General features: G+C 38.1%; 1 protein-coding gene across 2 annotated transcripts in view; it reads left to right on the forward strand.

The window, feature by feature from the left end:
- Positions 1 to 17,644, forward strand: part of VEGFC (vascular endothelial growth factor C) — a 134,575-nt gene that overhangs the window by 92,660 nt on the left and 24,271 nt on the right. For both annotated transcript variants that reach the window (XM_054029984.1, XM_054029985.1), the window contains exons 2-3: positions 3,352 to 3,565; positions 6,896 to 7,086. In XM_054029984.1, the coding sequence (XP_053885959.1) occupies positions 3,352 to 3,565; positions 6,896 to 7,086 (405 nt within the window). The remainder of the gene's footprint in view (positions 1 to 3,351; positions 3,566 to 6,895; positions 7,087 to 17,644) is intronic.

Consider the following 17,644-nt stretch of genomic DNA (forward strand, 5'->3'; position numbering starts at 1 on the left):
CTGTGTACCTTTTCCAATTCTAATATTATTTTCAGATGGGTTGAACAGAACTGCACACAGGTGTGGGCATACCATGAATTTATATAGTGACATTATGATATTTTCTGTCTTCTTATCTATCCTTTTCCTAATAGTTATCAACATTGTTAGCTTTTTTTGATTGCTTCTGTACACTGAGTGGATGTTTTCAGACAACTATCCACAATGAATCCAAGATCACTTTCTTGAGTGCTAACAGCTAATTTAGACACCATCATTTTGTATGTATTGTTGGGATTATATTTTCCAATGTGCATTACTTTGCATGTATCAACATTGAATTTCATCTGCCATTTTGTTTCCCAGTCACGCAGTTTTGCAAGATCCCTTTGTAACTCTTCACAGTCTGCTTTGGATTAAACTATCTTGAATAATTTTGTATTGTCTGCAAATTTTGCCACCTCACTGTTTATCCCTCTTTCCAGATCATTTATGAATATGTTGAATAGCACTGGTCCCAGTACAGATCTCTGGAAGACACCACTATTTACCTCTGTCCATTCTGAAAACTGTCCATTTATTCTTATCCTTTTTTTCCTGTCTTTTAAAAAGTTTCTGATCCATGAGAGGACCTCTCCTCTTATCCTATGACTATTTACTTTGGTTTAAGAGCCTTTGGTGAAGGACCTTGTCAAAGGCTTTTGGGAAATCCACTATAGTACACTATATCCACTGGATCACCCTTGTCCACATATTTGTTGACCCCCTCAAAGAATTCTAATGGATTTGAGAGGCATGATTTCCCTTTACAAAGCCTCGTTGACTCTTTCTTCCCCAACAAATTGTATTAATCTATGTCTCTGTTAATTCTGTTCTGTACTGTAGTTTCAACCAATTTGCCTGGTACTGAAGTTAGGCTTACCGGCCTTTAGTTGCTAGGATTGCCTCTGGACACTTCTTTAAAAATTGGTGTCACATTGTCCAGTGATCTGGATATCATCCAGATATCCTCCAGTCATCTGGTACAGAAGCTGATTGAAATGATAAGTTACATATCACTCACTGTTAGTAGTTCTACAGTTTCATACTTGAGTTCCTTCAGAACAGCATCAATTTTATTTCAGGTAACTTTGGGTATGTCAATACTGCAGATATCCGAGGCTGGCCCACATCAGCTGACTTGGGCTCACGCTAAGACATGTTTAATTGCTATGTAAACGTTTGGGCTCAGTCTGGAGCCCGGGGTCTAGGATCCTGCGAGGTCCAGAATGTCTACATTATAGGAGAAGCAAGGTCCCAGCTCCTTTAAGGGCACTCAGGCTTCTATGCTGCTCCTATAAGGCTGGTGGCATGCATAGCAATTAGAGCTGGTCCCTGCTGCTGTGTCCCTGATGGAGGGAAGAAAGGGGGAGAATACTTCATATCTCTTGTAATGAAGAATAAAGAAGATGAACATGTTATAGTTCATTCAGCTACAAAGGGTTTTTCAGTTTATATGAAATCTTTGTATCATTTATATTTCTCCTGGTAGTAATTGTACAGGACAGTCTTGCCAATTCCAGTCATTCAAAAATCATGAGTCAGGCCTCCAAAAAAATCATAAGATTTAGAAAAGGGTTCTTTTATTTGACTTCTTGATTTCTGAGCCTTTAGATTGTGCTCCTTTCAGGGTTTTCTCTGCTGCCTGGAAGGCTAGAAGGTTCTGTTTTATTTTATAATGGAAGGTGAGTTTGTCAGCTCCAGGAACTGGGGTTTTAAGTAAAGCAATAAATATTGCAAGCCTGACAATAAAATCATGAGAGTTGGCAACATTGAGAGCAATATTTTGCAACTGTGCAGGGAATAAAATATTTCTGATTATGTAATAGTCTTTATTTTGTTTACATATAGAAATTAATTCATGACTAAATCTTGCAACCAATTTATGTAAGCCATATTCATTGCTAAAATTAATACTACTTCTTGTCACAGACACCTAAAAGCATCCATATCAAAATATTTGAAAATTTAGAAATACATTATTGTGCAGGTTAGGATAAAAAATAAATTTGACCTGCTTAAAACTGTTAGACTCTGATAAGGCTATATTATTTTTAAACCACCTGTTTTGTCACCAATATTTTTTTAATGTGGCCATTTCTTTCTGGGATGCAGAAGACAAGTGTTAGTGTATGTGTATGTATTTATATGTACAGAAACAGTAGTTAATGAACACTGCTTACGTTGTCTCTAATATTGCCATCGAAGGGCCACACTGTGTCCATTCCTGCATGCACATGCATGAGGACTTGTAAGGCACCCCTTCTTCTTCTGCACGGGATATCTACACTGTGGGTAGTTGCATCTAGGAAGACAGCAACTTCCAGAGAACCATTGTGTGTGGTTTTCTCCACCATCATTGCGCATGTGGGTAAGAGTGGGCAGGGAATGGATGGAGTGTTAACCAGGTACATTTTCTGCGTGATGTATGGTGGTGGGGTGCGTGTTCCACCGGCAACATAGGGGAATCACAAGGCAGAATGTAATTCATAGTCATCATCTCTTTCACAAGCTGCATTTGAGGCAATGGAAAACTTGTGCAAAGCTTGTGGCAGAGTCATGATTGACCCTAAACGAGATTTTTTTAAAAATACCTATGTTCGTATCTCATTTATATTTGAGATGGGAGAAACTAATATTTATCAAATAAAGAACTACAAGATAGGGCTGATCCTACAATAACTTATTACCAAATATAGTGCTTACTACTATGAATAGTTTCATTGGCTTCAATTGAACTATTCATAGTAGTAAACACTATGCTCTATAGCGAGTGTCTGCAGGATTGGTCCCTAACAATGTACAAAATTATAAAAAAACAATTTTCAAAAATTCTCTGATTTCATTTTCACCCATTTTTGCACTTTCATCATTTTTTGCTTTCCTGAAATTTTGGGAAAACATGCAAAATTTTCCTTGATCTCATCCTTTTTAATGTTACATGATGCTAGGCAATATGCATATAATTATAAAATCTGTCTGATTTTGTTTGAAAAAGTAAAAATGTTATTTAAAAATCATTCGGTTATCCATAATACAAAATGTGATACATTGTCTTAACCTCCAAATTGTATCGTGCAAGGGTTAACTGCTGCAACCCTTTTCTCACATGAATAATACTTATCTTGAACAACATGTTTAAGTAAGAATTAGTGATGAGAGAAAGGCATTGCAGTATCAGACGTTACAGAACAACATCAGTGTAGACTTTTTTGCAAGAAGATTCTTAAGGGGGAGACTTGATTTTACAAAAGCTTAGCTGTTCAACAAACTAATTTACAGCAAAACTTGTGCAATGCAGAAAGTAATTAATCTTGCATGTTTCTTTAACAGGCTCATGCAAGCAAAGAGCTGGAAGAGCAGTTGCGGTCTGTGTCCAGTGTGGATGAACTCATGACAGTACTTTACCCAGAGTACTGGAAAATGTTCAAATGTCAGTTGAGGAAAGGGGGCTGGCAACACAACAGGGAACACTCCAGCTTCGACACAAGATCAGATGATTCAATAAAATTTGCAGCAGCACATTATAATGCAGAGATCTTGAAAAGTAAGTTCAGGAAATAAAAGATGTACCAAATACTGTAAATCAAAATCTGAAGAAATGTCAATTGTGTCAAAAACACTTTAAAATCTAAGCACTGAAAATAAAAACGGCTAAGGCCTTTGATTTGTATTAATGCATCAGTTAGGATCTTTAAACCCAGTGCTTAATTTGTAATTAAAGAGGTGCCAGGGCTCAGCAATTTTTCTTATTTTCATAACTGACGTGGCAAGGCCAGAGGTGCCAGGGCTATGAACTGCCAAGCCTACAGGTGCCGGGGCTCAGCCCTGGCAAGCTCTGGCACAAATTAAGGACTGCTTTAGACACTTCCATAATGAAAGAAACTAATTCTTATGGCTATTTTTTTCTGATATACGTTTTGTGAACTCAGTGGGATGCATGAGGTATACACTGATGCAGAAGGAAGTGTTTGCACCATTTTCAGATGGTACATTACAGCAGATATTTGAAATTAAATCCAGAAGTCCTCAGGTGGAAAGAATCTCTGCTATGCTGGGACTTTGAAGACTTTGCAGGAAGTAAGAAGGCAGTAATAGGTGACTCCCGAAGAATGTCCCCACTGGGGGGAGGGAGAGGGAGAGGGAGGAGAAAATATTTGTCTTTTTCCTCCTGATTGTCTTCAATTAAGCAATAACCCAGAATAATGGGGAGGCTCATGGCAACGGATCTTCAACCACCTGGAGTAGCCAAGTACTGCACACCTGGGTGTGGCTTATTTTGATTGTGTAAAGTATGTTTATAATATTACAACAGACCAGTTGAAGCATTAATGGACATTAACATAATTCTTTTTTTTAATCATTCTGCCTGAAAATAAATTACTTTATGGTAGGGCTGTTAAACAATTAAAAAAATTAATCACGCTGTGAAGCAATAATAGAATACCATTTATTTAAATATTTTTGGATGTTTTCTATATTTTCAAATATGTTGATATCAATTACAATACAGAGTACAAAATGCATAGTGGTCACTTTATATTTAATTTTGATTACAAGTATTTGCACTGTAAAAAAACAAAAGAAATAGTATTTTTCAATTCACCTAATACAAGTACTGTAGTGCAATCTCTTTATCATGAAAGTTGAACTTACAAATGCAGAATTATGTACAAAATAAACTGCATTCAAAAATAAAACAATGTAAAATTTTAGAGCCTGCAAGTCCACTCAGTCCTACTTCTTGTTCAGCCAATCGCTCAGACAAACAAGTTTGTTTACATTTGTAGGAGGTAATGCTGCCTGCATCTTGATTACAATGTTACCTGAAAGTGAGAACAGGCATTTGCATGGCACTTTTTTAGCATGGCACTTCTGCAAGGTATTTTACGTGCCAGATATGCTAAACATTCATATGCCCTTTCATGCTTCAGCCATCATTCCAGAGGACATGCTTCCATGCTGATGATGCTCATTAAAAAAAATGAGTAAAATAAATTTGTGACTGAACTCACTGGGGGAGAATTGTACATCCCCTGCTCTGTTTTACCTGCATTCTTCCATATATTTCATGTTATAGCAGTTTTGGATGATGACCCAGCACGTTGTTCATTTTAAGAACACTTTCACTGCAGATTTGACAAAACGCAAAAAAGGTACCAATGTGAGATTTCTAAGGATAGCTTCAGCACTCGACCCAATGTTTAAGAATCTGAAGTGCCTTCCAAAATCTGAGAGGGACGAGGTGTGGAGCATGTTTTTAGAAGTCTTAAAAGCAACACTCTGATGCAGAAACTACGGAACCTGAAACACCAAAAAAGAAAATCTGCAAGTGGCATCTGACTCAGATGATGAAATGAACATGCATCGGTCCACTCCGCTTTGGATTGTTATCGAGCAGAACCAGTCATCAGCATGGACGCATGTCCCCTGGAATGGTGGTTGAAGCATGAAGGGACATATGAATCTTTAGCGCATCTGGCATGTAAATATCTTGCAACGCCAACTACAACAGTGCCACAAGAACACCTGTTCTCACTTTCAGTTGACATTGTAAATAAGAAGCGGGCAGCATTCTCTCCTACAAATGTAAACAAACTTGTTTGTCTGAGCGATTGGCTGAACAAGAAGTAGGACTGAGTGGACTTGCAGGCTCTAAAATTTTATTTTATTTTTGAGTGCAGTTATATAACAAAAAATGTACATTTGTAAGTTGCACTTGTATTAGGTGAATTGAAAAATACTATTTATTTTTTGTCATTTTTACAGTGCAAATATTTATAATCAAAAATAATATACACTTTGATTTCAGTTACAACATAGAATACAACATAGATGAAAATGTAGAAAAACATCCAAAATATTTAATACATTTCAGTTGGTATTCTATTGTTTAACAGTACAATTAAAATTGTGATTAATTGCAATTAATTTTTTTTACTTAATCACATGAGTTAACTGTGATTAATCGACAGCCCTACTTTATAGATTTTTTTTTGGTGGGAAGATGTAGAACTTATAAGAGGAAGAGTAAAATTTACAATAGAGTAGGTGGGTTTGAATTAAATTGTTATAGGAGGAATTGATTAGATAACAGGTGTAATGTTAGTTCTTCTTTGAGCCACAAAGCAACCTAACAGAAGTTGGCTCCAAGACAGAGAAACGGGGCTGTGGTGAGGCAAGTTGCATCACGTTTTAGTAGTGAGGTCTGAGCTGTGCACAATTGTAATTTGGCAGAAATGCCCAGCCAGAAAATCCAATCACTAAGGGTCTAGCCTAATTAGAATTTAAGTTTAATGAAGAAGGTATAAAATATTACCCGGTAATTTGTGTTTTTGTTTTTTTGCATCGGAAAAGCATAGATAGAGCACTTTGTAGTTAGCAAAAGTAAATGAACATCCAATTACCTTAATACCATCTTAATAGTACAAGACCCAAATCAAACATACTTTTTAACATACGGTATGGTCCAAATCCTGAAGTGTTGGTTACCCAGGCCAGATGATTCTCCTCTGCAGATATTGCCACATAGGGATAGGAAACTCTACATGGAAATCTCTCTGAAATCTTTGGATATCCTGAGAGCTGCCTAGACTTTGGAGATGTTTACTAGGATCCCACTGGTTCCACTACAGCTCTGTCCCCACTGCAGCTCTGCTCCCTGGCAGCACTGCCATGGGATTCAGGAAAGTTACTGCAGAGAGAATTCAGTTTCTCTAAAGAAATGTGTATTTAATTGACTCAAGAATCTAAATATACGAAGTCACATGCTAATCTGATTCCAAACATAAGCAAGTTGCTGTTAATCTATGGTGGGATGTTGTTCTTATTTTAACTAGCTGCATTATAACGTATGAACTTCCCTATAACTTGGCAGGTATTGATAATGAATGGAGGAAAACTCAGTGCATGCCACGTGAGGTGTGTGTAGATGTGGGGAAAGAGTTTGGAGCAACAACAAACACCTTCTTTAAACCCCCATGTGTATCCATCTACAGATGTGGAGGTTGCTGCAATAGTGAGGGGCTGCAATGTATGAATATCAGCACAAGTTACATCAGCAAAACGGTAGGTTCTTATTCCAGTTATATTCTGAGTTGTCTTTACATTTCAAGTAAATGGATAATTATGCATTTTAATGTATTGCTACATGGGAAAACATATCCCAGAATCTAATTTTATTTCAATTTATTATTCATTTGAACACACATTGTTTCCAGAACTGTTACCTTTATAAACCGTGCAGCTAACAATAATTAATGACATAAGGAGTGGGGGAGAAACTATGTTAAAAGAAATTTAGGTTGCAAAGTCAAGCACTTGAAAGTTATGAAATGCCAGATTTGTGATTGCCTATGCAACCTTAATCCTACCCCCAGAGTGTCCCACTGTGCACTGTATGAGATAGGAGTGCTGTAGAAAAAATAGTATGTGATCATCTCAATACAGACTCTTTCATACTGTACATGCAAGAGGGCAGAATTGAGATTGCATGGACACAATTTTCAAGTGCTTGACTTTCCAACTGAAATGACATTTGTTTAACATAGTTGGGTTTTTACTGTAATTTCTAGGGTTTTTTAAAGGAAAAAAAGCTAAAATTAAATACTATTATGTGCAACTATAACAATTACACATTCTGTCATTGAGCACCATAGTTAAGCAGCCTCCCAAATAGCCATTCACTATTGTCATCTTCTCAGATCAGCTGTCTGTGTTTTTCCTTTGGTAGTCTGTATTTTTTCCTCTCTCTCTCTTCTTGCTGGATACTCTAAATGAGGATGATCTAATTTTAGTGTTAATTTAATCTCCTTTATCACCTAGTTCCCTTTTTAGTGAAATACTGCTCAATTGGAGCCCAACACAGCAGAAGCAGCTGTGCAGTGGCAGCTGTTGCGAGTAGGATTCCTTACCATGAAACTGCTTCGTGTACCACCCAGCTAAGGAAAGGATTAGAGAAGGGGAGAGAAGAGTCAGTGAAGGAAAGATAAATGTTCATAATCTTATCCAGTCATGAAAGCCTTTTTTCAAACATACTCATCTGTAATTGTGCATTCTACCAAGGATTTCCAGTGCAGAATGTGAGCTACTCTAGCGTTCTAGACAGCCACACAGGGATGGTACAAGTCAAACAGTTTAAAAAAAGAAAACAACAGTTTTCTCAAAGCCACAGTTCTTCTAGCTGGTTGAGAGATGCAAATGATATATCTTCACATTGCTATAACATCAGAAACATGTGCTTCACTCCTTTAGTAGCTACTGTCTCAAATATGTACTTTTGCCAAGTTCTGCTTACCTGAATAAGAGATCGCCTAATGCAGATGTAGTCATAGCATATACACCTCTACCCCGATATAATGCTGTCCTCGGGAGCCAAAAAAGCTTACCGCGTTATAGGTGAAACCGCATTATATCGAACTTGCTTTGATCCACCGGAGTGCACAGCCCCACCCCCTTGGAGCGCTGCTTTACCGCATTATATCCAAATTTGTGTTATATTGGGTCGCGTTATATTGGGGTAGAGGTGTAGCTCAGATTTCCAGATTCAGGGCCAGATTCTCAGCTGCAGTACATAGGCACCAGTCTATTGATGTCAGTGGAGCAATATCAGTTTATGACATAATTTATATTTCTGATACTGGTAGTGACCTCATTTTTCAAGATCTTAAGAAAGTAGCCTTTTAAGAGGTGATAAATGTCTTTGGAGGGACCTGACATGAACAGTTAAGAAAATATCAGAACTAAAGACAGAAGGCTCATGGGGGGTGGGCTCACCAGAACTAAACAAAGCCTTGCTTAGACAAAAAAAGGTAGCACTATGTGGTGGTGGGTGGGGTTGGTTTCTTGGGGGGAGGAGGGGAATATTTATTTTATTTTATTTTATTTATTTATTTTGGTTACCTATTCCACAAAGCCAAGGAACTTCATCATTTAGGTTCCTGTCCTCCTCCTATTGAATGAAGTCATTGGCAAAATTCCTTAGAAATGGTACTGTGACTTCCAGGACCCACAAGTTTCAGAAAACTTCCTTTTAAAGGGAGAGACCTTAGCACAGCCTTATTTTTTTTTTTTTTAATTTTTGCTCACCTGAAAATGATCGTATTGAAGCTATGCAACAGTGGTTCAACATTGTTATATTGCAATGAAATGAGTAAAGAGCACATCAGACAAAAGGATATGGGGTTTAATTTCAAAGGACCACACTGTAAAATTTCAGATGTCAGTCACATTTTTTTCACTCCTTTTTCTCTTATATTTCCCAAATGAAATAAGAAAAATTGTTCTATTCGCTATACATTGTTTGATTTCCATAAAAGCCATCACACCAGTTGCCATAGTAGATCCCCACTGGTATTCCCGAAGATAAACTATCATTGCCACTCAGGAAAAGCATGAGAAAATATATTAGTCTTACAGACCAATGCGAAATGAATGCAGTGTTTAGGGCCAATAACTGGACACTGGAGACTAAAAGACAGCTAAAGATACACGTATGCGTTCCTGATATCACTTTTCCCACAAAAGTAATTGATGTAGTTGGCACAGGGAACTTATACAAATGGGAGGGGAGATGTTGCACAAGACAATTTTTTTATTCAGATGTGGTCCACAACATGAAAATGTGTGAGAACCTCTGGACTAGGTAACTTAATACAGCAGACCTTTTCCTTCTCTAATTTCTGTCATTCAGTAACATCTTAAGTTTGGTGGTGGTGGCTTGTCCAGTGAAAAAACTGACTTTTTATTAATTTACGCATTTTATAAAGTATTTATTTCCATAGCATCTCGGTGATGCAACAGCAATTCAATTGCTGTACTCCCTAGACTGAGATAGCAGAATCTGGTGGAAAAGCAACCAGTCCCCAGTTCTACACTGCCTACATCTCAGCCACAATGTCCACAAAGGCACTTCTTCAAGGAAGGTTGAGACCATGCCTTATTGACATCTTTCCCCATTTTGTACCTTTGCTGGTAAGACCCACATTTCTTGGTTTCTCTCTGATCATTGAAGTGGAAGTGAGCATAAAGTTCTAAATCGTTTAGTTTCATGACTACAGTAATAATCTCTCAAGGGAAAACATTTCTCAAAATAGTTTGAAATATGTTTTAGAAGAACTATTCTCACAGGAAACATGCTACCAGCTTGAAATTGCTTGCAATATTTGAGACTTACATTCTGTTCATATGCATAGTTTGGAGATGTATGCATCAGAAGAATGCTTGAGTCATTTATGAACTATGGGCCTGTTTTTCCCATGTATTTTTTTCTGTTTAGTCTGACAAAAATAATGATTTAGTAAGTAATGTTAATATTGGCTGTTGTATCAATACAAAGTCAATAAGTTTTGACATTCTGATAATGTTAGTTTACAGTGTAAGATGATTTAAATCGCAGAAGGTGGCATAATGAAAGCTAATATATTAACAGAAGTTAAATGCATCATTTGACTTGATTTTTTTCACTGTTATCAGTTTATATATTACCACACAAAATTCAATGTAATTTTATCAAAAGAGAGGGATGTGACCTAAAGGCAATCCCCAGTTCAGCATTCTATCCACTAAAAAAAAGGTAATCAGAAAAGGAAGAACTATATTTCAGCAGCTATCAAATTACAATTTATTTTCCTCATTTGTAGTATAGAAAGGTGGTTTTTTTTTTTTTTTTTCTTTTTTTGAACCAAACAAACTTTTGTCCTCTTGCTGGAAAGCTTTCTAGCCAAATTCTACTCTCAGTTACACTGGAATACTTGGCCTGTACTTTATCCTATAGTGTCAATTTAGGAAGTATACAGATCACAAGTCATGGAAACCAAGAGTCAATTACTTGGCAGGAAAGCTGCCAAAATAAACCACAGTCCATCAGAAAAACATAGTACCGTTAATACAAATTGGGATGTGGGGAGGCGAATTACATAAATACGGTGCTTCATACAAGAGGGAAAGGATAAATTTACACAGAGCATTGCCTTAAGGTGCGGTCCTCAATTGTGTTTGTATCAGAAATTACTGGTCAATGTTAATTTGTACGTACCAGAAAAAATGGCATTATCTCAAGGTAGTCTGTATATAAAGAATTGACCAGACAGTGACTCAGAAATACAAGATTTCAATAAAGCTGGATGTGTGAAAAATACATTAATCGTTGCCTCTATTTGGATTTTGATAGCTTTTCTGGAGATGCAGTTGGGGATTCTTTTTATTAATGTACTTTACCCTGCCCTACCTCGGCTGCACCTTCTTAAGAGGTGCAGGTACAGAATCGACTCCCTTGTTTTCAAGGATTTCAAAAATTATACAAATAGAGGTAAAACCTGTGTTCCTTGAAAAGCATTTGAAGAGCATTTCTGTTACAATCATAAAAATGGTTATACAGACTCTCTGATCATAGTCTTACCCTGGTTCTCATCCAAAAGTCCTTTAATGTAATTTCAGACCTGCAAGAGTTAAGTATTATTAAAAATAGTGTGTCATTTGGTGACTCTGGACATGTGAGTGTTGTAGCTTGATGTACTTTTCACAGCTCTCCACACACTTTATAAAAGAGACCAGTGTCGTCATCCCAATTTAACAGATGGGAAAACTGAGGCACAGAGCGGTGATGTGACTTGTCCAAGGTCATCAGGGGTATGTCTACACTGTAGCTGGGAGTGATCCTCCCAGCTTGGGTAGATCGACTCACACTAGCAGGGCTTGATCTATTGTTAGCAGGGCTCAAGTGATCATGCTAAAAATAGCAGTGTGGACATTGCAGTTTAGGCTGGAGCTTGGGCTCTGAAGCCCACCTGATTCCCAAGATTAGAGAGCTCAAGCTACAACATCACACTGCTAATTTTAGCATGCTAGCGTTTGTATAGGATGGGAGGCCTGTGTCTGCTGCAGTGTAGACATACCCTAGCAGGCAAATAGCAGAGCTGGGAATAGAAATTAGGTCTCCTGAATCCCCAGTTCAGCATTCTATCCACTAAGCCATACTATCTTGAATGATTGATAAGATGATGGTTTAAAAAGAGAAAAGTGTTTCAATTTATTTATATCAGATAGCTACAGGATAATGGACAGGATCTGAGAATTCTGGAGTGTAAAACTTTAGAGTATATAGTAAAGTTTTTACTTCCATGTGTAAATTTATACTTTGGATAAGTTTCTTCAGAGTCTTTTTGAACTTCTTTGACCTTTTAAATTAAATTGAACCATCCTTTTTAGGAAATGTTGGGCAATATTCTTATATTTGTATCTTTTAAAGTTATAGGCCAAATTATGTCTTCTCCAGTGCAAATGTGCAGGAAAGGAGAAGATGCAAGAATCCTCTTTCCACCTGTAAAACACACAGAGGAATCTGCCATAAATTTGACTGCTTGCACTCTAGGAGTGCAAGGGTTAGGTGAAGGCAAGCCAGTGCTGCCAGCGCTGGCTGTGAGGATTGCATTTGGGTTATGGCACAGAATACACGTTACTGATTATGCTTGAGGTAAATATACTTGCTATTTAAATTAGAGCTATCTCCAAATTCTTTGAAAGAAATCTCTTATTTGTTTATCTAGCTGTTATGCTTTGGAAGTATAGTGTAGTTTGACATATTCAACTATTCTGTTTACCCTCTTTACATATGTAAATAAGATAACAGAAGTTAAAGATGGAAGAGACTATCAAATCTATCCACTGCCATTGCAGGATATAGCAGATGTATCAAATATTAAACTTATTCTTCACTTGATCTCAATCAAAAAGACCAGTGTCTAGAGAACACCTACAATTCACAGGAGGTGATTTCAATCAGTTGAATATACGCTGCTATGATAATATATTCTTTAATTGTAGGCTATAAAATAAGCATATGAGAATATAATATAATGAAAGACAAACATTGAAAATTAAGCCAGATATTTTTTATCCAACTGTACATAAAGTACCAGCCTATCAAAAATACCAGAATAAATAATATGTTGAACCATCTATTAACTTTAAAGTGCTTTTATACATATGCTTTGATCCCAGATATTAAATATTACAAAAATAGAGAAATATGGAAAATGGATAATATTATGAAATAGAGGATCCATTCTGTGATATCCGCTTTTGTTTTATTAGCAATGATGTGGGTAGTATTTCAAAAGTGAGAGAACTCACATTCCAAGGCTTCCTGAAGCATGTCATAGGGCAAACCTCTCAAAACTGAAATGGTTCCTTTATGAATTTACATAAAATGTCTAACAGTGCCTCATAGCAACCCTGGGTGGCTTTTTATGAGCTTTGACATGAGTGCAGTTCAGTCCTTTCTGCTGCATGTAGTTCCAGTGATATAAGACAGCTAAGACGGAAGACCCAGCAATTTAATTGAGAGAAAAGTTAGGTAGCAGCTTAGTCCAGCGTTCCAGTTACCTATTTCTTGACTCAGATATACTTAATAAACAGAAACAAAGGAAGCCAGATCAAAAAACAAAAACAAAAACCCAGCAAATAAACAAAGCAGAAACAAACCCAATTCGTACTTTCCTCTTTGTCTTCTCCTCTAGATTTTCATACAGGATATATCAACTTACTGTATATGTGAACATTCCTCTACAAAGAAAGAGGAGTCTCCCTCCTGTTTGAGGGCATAAGTTCTAGGCTTGAATAGATTGGGACTGGTAAATATTTCCCCATGAAGCTTTGTACAATCAAGAACTATTGGTATATTGGGGAGGGGGGTGCGCAAGCATGTGCAATGTGCATGTGTTGGTGTGTGAAAGAAGGGGTTCACATTCAGGTATGTCCCATGCTGACAAGGAGATGGTAAGGAGAGCCTGTGGACCCAGATGGCCCCACCACATACACCTACAGTAAATGTGAGGCACGGCAAGGGGAGCTAAAAGGAGGAGAACTTAATGCAGTTCAGGGCCAACCAGGAAGGAGAACAGCGGCAGCTTCTCTTGATGGGAGAGGAGCCTGATTGCAGCCCAGAGCATGAGCTAGCTTGCCAGCAGGGTAAGCCCCTGCCAGAAGGGACGGCCAGGCCCAGGGGGAACAGCTGAAAATATAGAGTTTTGAGACAAGCCCTGAACAGAAGGAAGGGGTCCCACCAAAAAAGCTTGTTGGATTCAGCCTGTTTTGAGTTGTGGTTTTTTTGGTTCCTGGTTTCCTTTGGATCTTAACATGCTGTAAAGGGTAGGACTGAAGTGTTCTTTAGCCACTACCTCGGACTCCCACAGACAGCAACATACTGACAGAGACCTGTACCTAGGGGCGGCAACCCTGGCACAGCCAGATATAGATCTTTGTTCTTTATCTGGTAGAATCCTGGATTAAATGAATCAATGATCTGCTCTGGTGTGACAGTCCCTATGTTTCACTTTTTTGTTTGTTTATTTATATGTTTTAAAATATTTGGCTAGGTTTTTGTTGATTTTTGTACGCTTCCACCAGTTCATTTGGCAATAATGATTGTAAAAACGAGAGACAATGAGGGTTTACTATAAACTACATTTGTACAGATCTTAGTTGTAAATTCCTTTAAATATAGCTATAAATATTCAGCATTTGTCTGGCACTTTTGAAAGCTTTCCATAATGATAATGAAATAATTTATCAGTGGCTAATTCAGCTGATTTCCTAGAAATCTTAATATTGTCAGCCAGATAACATTTTGTACACAGCTTTGTTTTCCATTTAAAAAATTAAGAGTCCTGGTGCTGAAACATGAGGATTTTATTTTTAAAAGGTGAAAAATTAAGTGTTATGACACACTATACGTGTTATCTTACACTCGTATTTGATTTGTAGTGGTGTGCAGTAGGTATCTGGATTGAAAAAAACAATTTTGATAAGGGGTTATCAGCCAGTCTGTTTGCTTCCACCCAAAAATAATTAACATATTATAAATTACAAAGACAAATGTGTATGGTTACTCATGAAAAGCTAGTTTATAGAAATCTTCTTAGAAATATTTAGACAATAAAGTTCAACAAAGTGCACATTATAATAATGTGTCTGTAAACAAAGCCTTATTTTCAAAGTAAAACCTCATGCACTTAGCATACCAAGAAAGTCAGCTATCTGATAATGAATGCTTCAAAGTACTATATCTAGCTGCTATTATTAACCATTTTATCTAAATGCTTTGAGAAGTAAAATATAAAAATAACACTTACTGTCCGAAGTCTGCAAGATAGGAATATGCAACCAGAAGAACAAATATGATTTTGGTGGTGAAACACATTAGTATTTATTAGTAGTTTTACACAACAGCAAGTTACATTTTATTCTAATTAAACCAAATTTGTTTATTGTACATGACCTCTAGCTGGGAACAGAAAAAAATGCTTGTCTCTATCAGCATCTGGACTGGAAAATGAGCAAACTTCTACTTAAATATACACTGAAAAGAGATAATAAATTTGAAAATAATGGTCAATCATGGAGACTTTTATTAGGAACTTTAAAGAAAAAAATATATCCTTCTAGGTTACAGATGGAACTAAACTCTGAACTCGCTTATACTATGCAACTCCCCCAACTGCAAAGGAATTGAGGCAAAATTTGGACTATATTTTCAATGTTATAAGCAGGGTTTGGATTTTACTCAAATCAGAGACCTTGCTATTTTTTTCATTCTCCAGGATTCTCATAAGGCATCAGGGCTGAGGAAATTATTTCATTTATGATAAAGTTGTACATGAATTTCATTAAGATACAGTATAGGTGGTGCTGGTAGCAATTCCTGTTATAACTTTACCAAGATTAGGACAAGGAGCTTGTGGGTGGGGACTGGGACTGAAGGCTGGTTACGGGGAGGGAAACTGGGACTGACTGGGCAAGTAGACTGGGCCTAGGGTGACCTGACAGCAACTGTGAAAAATCGGGACAGGGTTGGGGGTAATAAGAGCCTATATAAGAAAAAGATCCAAAAATCAGGACTGTCCTTATAAAATCGGGACATCTGGTCACTCTAACTGGGCCTGAGAGCTGGGGAGGAATACAATATAGACTGTGAGTCTGTAGGAGTGGGGAGACTGGGACTGGCTGGTCAGGGATGGGAGACCGATTTGATGAGGAATCATAGTGAGTGGGACAAAACCTGGGCCTGGCTGGGCAAAGAGACTGGGTTCAGGGGATGTGACAGAAGAGTTTGCCCACTAGATTATATTTCCATCCAGACCCTGGAATGGAACCTTAAGGGAAGGTTTCTTTTCTCTCTTCCCTGCAGAATCCAACTGTATTAAATTTGTTCTTGATGTCGGGGTGGAGGGTGGATTTGGCCTTATGTGAATAAAATGAAAGTAACCTTTAGCTAAACAAGACAGTTCAGACAGTCAATCAGCTGCCTGACCTCTGGGCAGTCCCAGAGGTAATTTCATGTCCATGAGATAGCCAGCAGTGGTGCCAGAAAAGAAGCCAGCCAACGAGCTAGCCATAAATATGTGCTGCATTTTTGCTTGGAAAATCCATACTAGAGATTGATAGCTGGCTATTACACTGCCAAACATGCCCCAGAGTGGCCACAGATGTTGGGTTCATTACTGGATCAGATGGAGTGCAAGGACTAACAGGAAATGAATTAAAGATGCAAACAAAAGAGAGGAGACATTACTAAGAGTCAAACCTTGTTTAATTTAATTGATTCATAGAGAGAACAATGTGAGACCAAATCCTGCGTCCACTTCAGCTCCATTTACTTCATTGGTATTGCTCTTCCATAGCTGAGAGCAGAGTTTGGACTTTGATCTATTTTAAATTTTCAGAAATTAATACACAAAATAATTCCTTGATTAAACACACAATTTCCAGTACAGGTTGAACGTCTCTAATCCGGCACTCCCTAGTCCGGCCACATCTGTGGTCCAGCACAGGCACCCAACTCCGTGGGTGCTCCAGGGCTAGAGCACCCACAGAGAAAAATTAGTGGGCGGGGAGCATCCACTGGCGCTAAACTCCCCTGTATGCCCTCCTCCCCCCGCGCCTCTCGTGCGCTGGCAACCCCACTCTTACTATCTCCTCCTCCTCCCTCCGAGCACTTCCAGAGTGCCGCAAACAGCTGATTCACGGCATTCAAGCTCTGGGAGGAAGGGTGAGGACAGGGGGCCGGTGGCTGGGATCCAGGGTAGCAGTGGGGCCCCAGGGTGGGGGGGCCACGCTGGCTGCAAAGCCTGGGGGTGCTGCAGCACACACACGCACACCCGCACCTCTACTTCCTGGGCCTATGGAGACCCACTGGCACTCTGCAGTGACCTCCCGTAGTTCAGCAAATTCTCTGGTTTGGCACCAGTCAGGTCCCAAGGGTGCCGGACTAGAGAGGTTCAACCTGTAGTAATATTTCCTGTAGTAGTAGGTTATGCTTCAGGAATTTGATTATAATGAAGTGGTTGAATGACACGCTTCTAGAAAAAGAAATAGGTATAAATATGAACTCTTCCTGTATGATTCAGAGCTCTTAGTAGTCTATTCTGACAGAGAAAGACAAAATATCTTCAGTAAGGCAGGAGAATTGGTATTTTGTGTTTGGTTTTTTTACAGCCTGTGGCATTTAATAAAAACGAGGAATAGAAATTTAATAACTAATATAATATAGTCTGTGCCATAGATTACTGTACTGTGTTATTTTGACTTTGCCTATGCCTAGCATCTGCTTGTGAGTAATATGAAATAC

Source organism: Malaclemys terrapin, chromosome 5 (genome assembly GCF_027887155.1).
Source record: "Malaclemys terrapin pileata isolate rMalTer1 chromosome 5, rMalTer1.hap1, whole genome shotgun sequence".
Classification (NCBI taxonomy): Eukaryota; Metazoa; Chordata; order Testudines; family Emydidae; genus Malaclemys; species Malaclemys terrapin.